Source organism: Mytilus californianus, unplaced genomic scaffold (genome assembly GCF_021869535.1).
Source record: "Mytilus californianus isolate M0D057914Y unplaced genomic scaffold, xbMytCali1.0.p SCAF_7, whole genome shotgun sequence".
In the NCBI taxonomy this organism is placed as follows: domain Eukaryota; kingdom Metazoa; phylum Mollusca; class Bivalvia; order Mytilida; family Mytilidae; genus Mytilus; species Mytilus californianus.
This window is the reverse complement of record NW_026262723.1, coordinates 28,459,920-28,468,837: the sequence shown is the minus strand read 5'-3', so window position 1 is coordinate 28,468,837 and position 8,918 is coordinate 28,459,920. Positions and strand designations below refer to the sequence as shown.

Below are 8,918 nucleotides of genomic sequence, written 5' to 3'. Positions count from 1 at the left end.
AATGGATACATTTGGTTAAATCATTGTTTACGTTGCAGTTTACTTTGCGGTCCCCGTTAAAATATTGTCGATTTTATTGAAAAGTAACATCGGTAAAATAAAGGTACATGTTTTCAAGCGTAAATTTTAAACTGTCGGCAAAAACATAGTTTGTACATTGTAGGAAAATAAAACATGTATGTGTACTCGCTACGAAAAAGGAGAAAGCTCGGCGAATTTCGCCTTTCGCTCGGATTTAGATTAAAGCTTGTACAAATTAATGTTACTGATATTCCGACAATGATCAAATTTTGTAATTGTAATTTACAAAGACGACTGTAAGGGGAGGTGTTCAGTTTATTGAAAGACTGTGTGAACGGTAAGCTACACCAATTATCCAAGTATTTAACATGTTTTTAAAAATACGCCCGAATTGTTAAAAAATCATTTACAGGAAATATAGTATTTTGTGACACCTAAATTACCTTTTTAGCAATTATTGCGTGATCGGTCTTCTAAATTTAGAAACAATCACTTAAGACAACCGGTTAGTTATAAATTAAATATATACCATGCTTGCTTTTGAAACAAGACTATTTTTTAACATCCGTGTACTTTAACGTTTTAAGCCCTCGAACCTTATCCTATTGATCCATCGCACTTTAGCGTGACATACCATCGTACTTTAGCAAACAAACAACCATCGCACTTTAGCGTGATTCACCATCGTACTTTAGCGTAGACCATCGCACTTTAGCGTGACCATCGTACTTTAGAGTACCATCGCACTTTAGAGTCCTACATATATACACATGGAATATGGCACTAACATGACTAAAGGATTGATTAAAAAAAATCATAAGACATATTTTAAAAAATAAACAATCATAAAAACATATATGAGTGTCTGGATGGGGCTCTTCATTTCTGTATTCTGAATTTTTTAGCCCCATTATCGCTGATAATTCTCTTCAATATGTTTTAGCACCCCATTATCATGATTATAGTGTTCCTCATTCATTTTTCATTATCATCAATTATTTATTTCTTTGTCTCACTTTTTACTTTTCTTTATTTTGTATTTCTATAAGTCCCATTATTTTCTATTCTATAAACCCCATCCAAACCCTCATATAACATGTATAACACATACAAAGCTAGATACAGTACCATAACCTTCAATAGGCTTGTGCTTCCTAATGGTTAGGTTATAGTATCTAGCATAAAGCTGGAAAACAAATTCTCTCCCTTTAACAGTACATTTTCACATAAAAATCACTAACAAGACTTAAAATAGATTGTACATGCAAAATAGACAAATTTTCTGGACTGAAGCATGTAAAGCTTATATAATATATATCATGTATACATGTATATATTGCACCGGTAAGCAAAAGCAATAAAAAAAATCTTTTCTTCTTCTGTATAAATTCATACAAACAACTTATAATTTTTCAAATACTGAAAATGTTTAACATAAATATCTGTTAATACAATCATGTTTGACAATCATGACAATTCATGTAGGTGAAAAATCACTCTACCTGGTGTTGAGTAGGTGAGAAACGGGGTCATTACTAGTGATTACATACAGGTTAAAACATGGCCTTTTTTTCCAAATTGGTCAAAAGAATCAAAGAAAAGAAGAAAACATTATTTTTTTATTCATATTATTAAGTAAATCTGACTGAATAAGCACACATGTACTACATGTACTATTCAAAAGGAGATTAGTCTACCTACAACATATTTTACTCGTAAATAAACATGATAAAAGACGCTTGTTTTGACGCGGACTGCATGATACAAGGTCATATCATCATTAATGTCTTATTACAATGTAGTTTATTGTTTAGGTTTGTTTATTCTGTTAATTATTATGTTATGAATAATTACTTTGTAATTAAATGCCAATCTGCCTAAGAATCAGACAGGGTTGAAAACATGACAAAAAAAAAACACTCAAGTTTACATTAATTTAAGTTCAAAATGTATAAGGATGCATGACTATAAAACATTCATTTCCTTTTCTTTTTCAGGTATTTCAAGATATAATTTGGTTGAAATTCACTAGAAATTACCAATTCAGGGGAGCTAACTCTGATTTGCAGATATTCTATCCAAAAGTTATCTACAGATTTCTCAAATTACCAGACAAGCAGGAAAGAAAGATCTTTCATTTCTAACTCGTGATGAAGGTTCCTTCAAAATAGGATGGTTATGTCAGCGTTTTTTTTTTTTACCATCTTTTGAAATTCTTTGAAATTCATGAAATTGCCCAATTCTTACAAAGAATGGAACTGAATATGCCCTTCAATGGGCACATTGATTAGTCAATAAAATTATCTATATCTGTATCGCTCCAATCAATTAAAGACTTTGTCATATACATTATATACATATGTATAATACTGCTGAGTGTACAGAGAGATATAAAACAGCTCACATTGGTTTTTAAACGCACACATTCAGAGCTGGCACATAGTGATGTCAAACTTTTAGCTTCAGTTGCAGATCCAGGATTTTGAAAGGGGGATCTAATTCCAGAAAACTTAATAGATAATGAAAATTGTTTGGATGATTTTATTTGATAAAAAATCATATAAATGGTGAGAAACATCAGATTTGTTTTGAAAGGCGATCAAAAGGGGACGAAGGGGGTCACCCTATCCTGAGCTTGTCTTACCCCTGCCCAATCTATGGAGTGGAATGCTTTTCCTTTTCTTTCTTAAAAAACTGACAAGTACAATCAAAAAATCTACTGCCATGATTGCTACAATCAGAAAGGCAATTATACATGTTGTATTTAAAATTCAAACAAAGCGAAAGATATAAACTTAAGTGTCAAAGACCAGTCAGCAACTGTGTACGGGTGGAAATAACAGATTCCATGTGAGAAATGGTATATTTCAGTGTGATTCACCACCACTCAATTGCATCCATTTAAAAGGTCTGCCCTTTTTCTTTGGTCTTTCACAATGTCTTCTCTTTTTATGCAATTTCAAATTAGCATAATATGCACTAAAATAAGGACAATGTTCACACTTGAATGGTTTTTCTCCAGTATGTGTCCTGATATGTCTTTCAAGGGACTGTTTCTTCTCGAAAGTTCTCTCACAGAATTGACATTTTAATACCACTGAATTATTATCTCCCCTTTCTTGACATGAACGCTTCTTTTGATGCCTTCTAAAGCACTTTAAAACGGTGAACTGAGTCTTGCACGAGTCACATTTGTATATTTTCTGTTTTTTCGGCCCATGCATATACATGATGTGATGCTGTAGATATCGCTTGAAATGGAAAACACGTTGACAGAACGGGCAGGTCTGATCTTTCTTCTCCTCATCATCATGGAGGGTCATATGCCTTACGACATTACACCTTGTTGAGAAAGATTTCTGACAAATTTTACAACCCCATTTTCCGTTAGACTCTTGAAAAATAATCTTGTCAAAGTATTTGGAAGTTTTACTTTTTTCTTTCATAGGATTTCCACTAAGTTTGCTATTATGGATTTGTATATGCTTGTATAATAGTGCCTGTGATGGAAAAGTCGATAAACAATGAGCACAGACATAGTCCGTGTCCGGAATTTCAACTATCTTATTATGTTTTGAGTCTCTGTGCTGCATCAATTTCTGTAAGGAGTTACACACTTCACTGCATTTTGGACATTTATACATGTTATATGTCGTTGAATTTTTCTCATCAGGAGAAATATCTTGAGTTTTTATAATAACCAATTCCGGTATATGACTTGTCCAACTTTCTCTGTGACCTTCGTGTATATGTTGCTCCAAAAGGTCATTTGTTTCAAAATGGATGTCACACTTTGAGCAATTGAATTCTGACTTGTTTTTTATACAGTTTTTCACATGGCCCAAAAGATCACATTTACTGTTAAAATTTGTTTCGCACTTTGCACAATAGTAAATTACTGGTTTATTTATCTTTGTATCCATGGTGATATTTTTTAGACTTCCAATAGAAACTGGAAAGATAAACTTATCAGCAAACTCTTCCAATTCTTTTTTATCTTCTGCTAAAAAATTTGAAAACTGTTCATGAACAGGATCAGGGTTTTGCAAAAAATGTGAGATATGACCATGGGCAAATTCACGATTAGCAAATTTCTTATCGCACAACCTGCAGACGAAAAAACTCTTTCTCTTATTCACACCATCAGGGTTCTGTTTGAAATCTATAGATGTGTTGCTATGGGATACAACATGTTGAATATAAACAGAGGGATTATCAAACGACAATGTACAGAGAGCACATTGAAGCATATTCAAATTCGAACTTCCACATGATTTTTGCAATTGCTTTTCACTACTATCATGACTATCTTCAATATCCCTTTTAACATGTTTAATGACAACAATATTTGGAGGACTTTCAAAATTTGTCAAACCGCTGTCAGACTTAGATTGCCTTGTTGTCAATGAATCGGTGCCAGCTGAATTCAATTCTTTCTCTAATCCATTTTCTGCCAACTGATCCTTTGATTCCACCGCAGACATTTTCACTTTTTTTGTCCCTGCTGGAGAAGACATTTTTCTTTTATATAATGTTAAATTTATGCCTGTTTTTATTTCATCAGACTCTTGTCCAGTATTTGAACCCGATAATGTCAAGTTTTGCTTTGTCCAGATTTCGTTAAGTTTTGTCCGTTTCCTTTTTGATAACTTGGTTCTTATGTTATCATCCCCCATCTTAACTTCTGAAGGTCTTTTCCTTGTTGACACACTCAAATCTTTGATGACATCTCCAATTCTTATTTCTTATTAAAATAACGCTTAACAAATTCCCTTATTTTACTTGATTAAGCATCAAACAATTTGCAAACTTAAACATTGTTAAATGTGCATCTTTGATTTGTTTTGTTAAAAAAACTCCTGTCATCAAAATCTTGTTGAGGTTACTATATGTACATGTACATGTATTTCTCTGTTTGCATGAAATGTTTACTTTTGTTTTGAAAATAAAACCTTTTAAATGATGTTCATTCTCCAATGTCTAGGGCTGTAATAAATATCTGAAAAATAAACAAGATATTATTTTTGACATGCTACATTTTAGTTGCGTAATCATGGTAATGGAATTTCTCCAATTAAAATGAATTATCTGCTGATTAAATTTTATACTCTTTCTTAATCTGCATGATCTATGTGCAATTCACTTGATTCTTTATTTGTCAGAATTCAACATCTTTAATTATGAAGTCAATTTTTTGGGGGACCAAGTAGAGAGTCCCTAATTTCTTTTTAAAAAATGGACCATTTCAATCATTTTCCTAATTTATAAAATTATGCATTTTTGATAAAAATTAAGTCATGAACATCATGTAAGTCATGTAAATATTTTCCAATAAAGCTTAGTAAAAATTTGTTCTTTCTTCATACAGGATACTATACCATGGCCAGTTATACATAGAATAGAGAATAAAAACAGGGAATGTGTCAAAGAGACAACAACCTGATCATGCTGATCAAGGATTCAGCTGGCCCTTAAACTATAATGTATACAAGTTCAGCGAAAAGGAAATAATATATCTTCATAATAGTTCTAACAACTATTTTTTTATTATGGAAAGGTTACTAATTAAAATCAAGTCATAAATCTTTTGAGAATAACTGAGTTTTGTTTAAAGTAATATTAAAAACATAAATTCATGAGAGTTAAAAATGTACTATTTTTGCTGTACCAAATGCATTATTCCTAAAATTAATGCCTTTAGGCCATGATACTTCAAAATCTGACACAGAAGAGCTGTATTTACCAAAATGAACATGAAATCTGAGCTATGTGCATTATGGAGATACATTCCTTATTTCAAAATCACTTCGAAATTTCATATTTCATGTATTTACCAAATTTTAACAAATATATATGTAACAATTCTTGTATCTGATCAATAAGGTAGAAATCAGTTTATACTTATATAAAAATAAGGAGATGTGGTATGATTGCCAATGAGCATAGTCAGCAGTATTACTTATACAGGCAGGGCATAATCTTGCTGAGGAAATGACAATTAAAGTCAGCAAAACCTTTTGAAAATCCCTAAAACTCACCAGCTGACTGAGTGCATAGCTAAATCAAGTCGCTATCAAAATCCCTATAAGGAAGACAACTTGTAATTCAAATTGCAGAGGTATAATACAAATGTCTTGTTAATTGTACTTGTGATTTTTTTAGAGTTAGAGACTAGAGTTATCTGCCTTTGTCATTCAGATATTTTTTTTACAATTGAACATGTTGAAAATAAGAAAGTATTTTTAATATATTTTCTTACAGTTCTGTGCAATACATTGCTATAATAGGATTTAATTGTCTGTCTATAAATGATGTCTTAATTCATAAATAATAACAGTATAATTTCATTATCAATGAAAATCTCAATCATTTTTATACCAAAATACTGTCAATTTACAAGCTTCAAAGGAGTAATTTTTGAGGGCCTTGCACAGTTACTTAACACCTGTGCACAGTAGATTTCTTTCTTTGTTTGATTTTTGAGATAAAGGTTGAACTCTAATAAAAAAATAATTAGCAAACCAGAAAAATTTATGCATGTTTTGATATCCCACAACTTGAGAATTAAACATGTTAAAGGGGAGACTATTCAAACCTTGAAAACAAAATAAAACTCTTAACAAATTTACTTATACAAGTAAATATTACTTACATCTTCAAGTAAATAAATATGACTTGTATCAGTATTACCCCTGACTGATAAACACGCTTCCAAGGAGCAAGTTTTTATGCCTTACACAGTTACATCTTTGTGCAGTAAATCTCCTTGTTTATGTCATGAGATAAAAGTCTGAACTATTAGTAAAAAAATAGTTAGCATACCAGAAATGTATTGAAAAATGAAGTTTTTTGAAATTATGCATTTTTAAGATCCAGTTGTAAAGTCTGTCATCAAGTACTTTTAGTAAAAATTTGGTATTCAGACACACCTACTCTGTTGTTATGACTCATTAGAAAGGTATTTCACTTGGCCCATATATTTCATTTTAAGTACTGTGAATTTTAAATGTTATTTAATCAACCTGTAGCCTAAATATATAAAAATAATAGAATCTGAAGAGAGGTGATGTATCAAATATTTTTGCTTTATCTGACATGTCTGATACATTTTCAAGACAGAAAAGTCAATTCAAACATGCCTGAACATAAACATGATAAAGAGGTGTACCGTGTACTCAACTTTCTCTTTTCAGTGAACTTATTGCCCATTTTTAGGATTTTTTCAAAAAAAAAACTATCGCCAGCGGCATCTATGCAACTTAATGCTTTGAAAAGATCAATCATCTTTCTGTGGATTTTTTTTTCCGGCAGAATTTATGCTTATGCACAAAAAAGATCCACATGTATTTGCACCTACCACAATCGACTGGTTTATTAAAATGTGTCTATAATTTAAAAGTTTACAAATATCTCAAAGCTCCATACTATAATTGAAGTAAAAACATGTATATAAATGCATAAAATCCTAAATGATGCACCTTCATTAAACTTTTAAAGCCCATAGAAACTGATATAAACAATTCAAATATACCTATTTGGCCTTTTTTACCTTCTGTAACAAAGAGTTCCATTTCTTTTGTTTAATTTCAACTGGCTATCTGCCTGAACTATGGGATCTTTGTTATTTAACTGCTTTCTGAAAATACTGAGTGTAGGGGAAAGTGGTGTGTTATAGGTAGTAAGTTCCATTGTGATAGTATGGGGGGGGGAAGTAAAATTAGACTTATCTATGTCTGAGCTCTGACTGACTGAGTAACACTACTAGCATGACTAGTCTAGTATTATGATAAGGATAACAGGTGTACCTAGCTGTCTGTCATTGGACCATCTCAAGTTTATTGCAATGTTCGGCAGTGTGAGGGTTCAAAACGGGATAATCATACTCTAGTTTTGGACAGACAAGTTATACATACAGATATGCCTGCGACAAAATCAAATAATATACATGATATAAGCCTTCATAGGTCCATGCTGTTTGCTTTCAACGTTTTTAATAAGTTTTTTTTTCCTATCAATGCTGAAAAAAAAATTTCAGATAAAAAATGTTAAAAGCCAACGATATGGACATACAACATTTACAAAGGCTTATATTATACCAGGACTAGCCATGCTAGCCTACGACTTAATGTTTGTGATAGATGTTTTAAGGTTTCATTCGGGGCTTGTATTTGCATTTGCGATGACATGGATGATATTGTTTGTGTGTTGTCGATATTTTATGTCAGATGTGTCAGATTGGAGAGTGATGTCAAGGTATTTTGCTGAGGAAATAATATCTTTTTGGATTTTGTGTCCGGAGCAATTTTCTAATTTTGCTGTCCTCTTTAATCCCAAAGGAGTATGTTAAGGAAACAGATTCTAAGGTACAATGTAAATTGTGAAGAACACTGGGACTAATAGTAATAGATAGATGTATTGGTCCCTGCACTGGGCACTAGGTCTTGTTTAGTGGGTCAGATGAGGTTTAACTGTCAATAGCTGTTGGCTGTTGCTATCCTATGTAAATAATTATTTTATATTGGATATCAACCGCTATTGACAGTGAAACCTCATCTGATCAGATACACTAAACTGTGGTTCCAGGAAGAAAGTAATGATGTTTGACAAACAAGTTGGGGAGAATCCTCATGACATAAACGGGTAATGTTTGTTTGGAGTTTTTTCTTGTATTCAAAAAAGTTCTGAAAATATGTGTCAAGCAAATAAAAACATACCAAAAGTCTTACAAGATGTTATTCTCATTAGGACCACTATGAATGGATGCAATCATGTGATGCTGCTTTGAAATCTTGATATCTGTGGCGGCGAGAGATTCATATTTCACTTTCGGTTCATATTTCATTTTCTAATATCTTTTACGGGAGACCGAATAAACACGACATGTTTCCGTATCTAGC

The 8,918-nt window shown here is 32.0% G+C and overlaps 1 protein-coding gene across 1 annotated transcript; it reads right to left on the bottom strand.

Annotated features, from left to right (window-relative positions):
- Positions 1-787: 787 nt before the first annotated feature.
- LOC127709665 (zinc finger protein 845-like) lies at positions 788-8,851 on the bottom strand. Its single transcript, XM_052215294.1, has 2 exons — positions 8,748-8,851; positions 788-5,020 (listed from the first exon to the last, which is right to left on the bottom strand). The coding sequence occupies exon 2, from the start codon at positions 4,695-4,697 to the stop codon at positions 2,889-2,891; it is 1,809 nt and encodes a 602-aa protein (XP_052071254.1). The 5' UTR covers positions 4,698-5,020; positions 8,748-8,851; the 3' UTR covers positions 788-2,888.
- Positions 8,852-8,918: the final 67 nt, after the last annotated feature.

Coding starts and splice junctions, on each gene's coding strand:
- LOC127709665 (XM_052215294.1), bottom strand. CDS start 4,697: ATGGGGGATGATAACATAAGAACCAAGTTATCAAAAAGGAAACGGACA.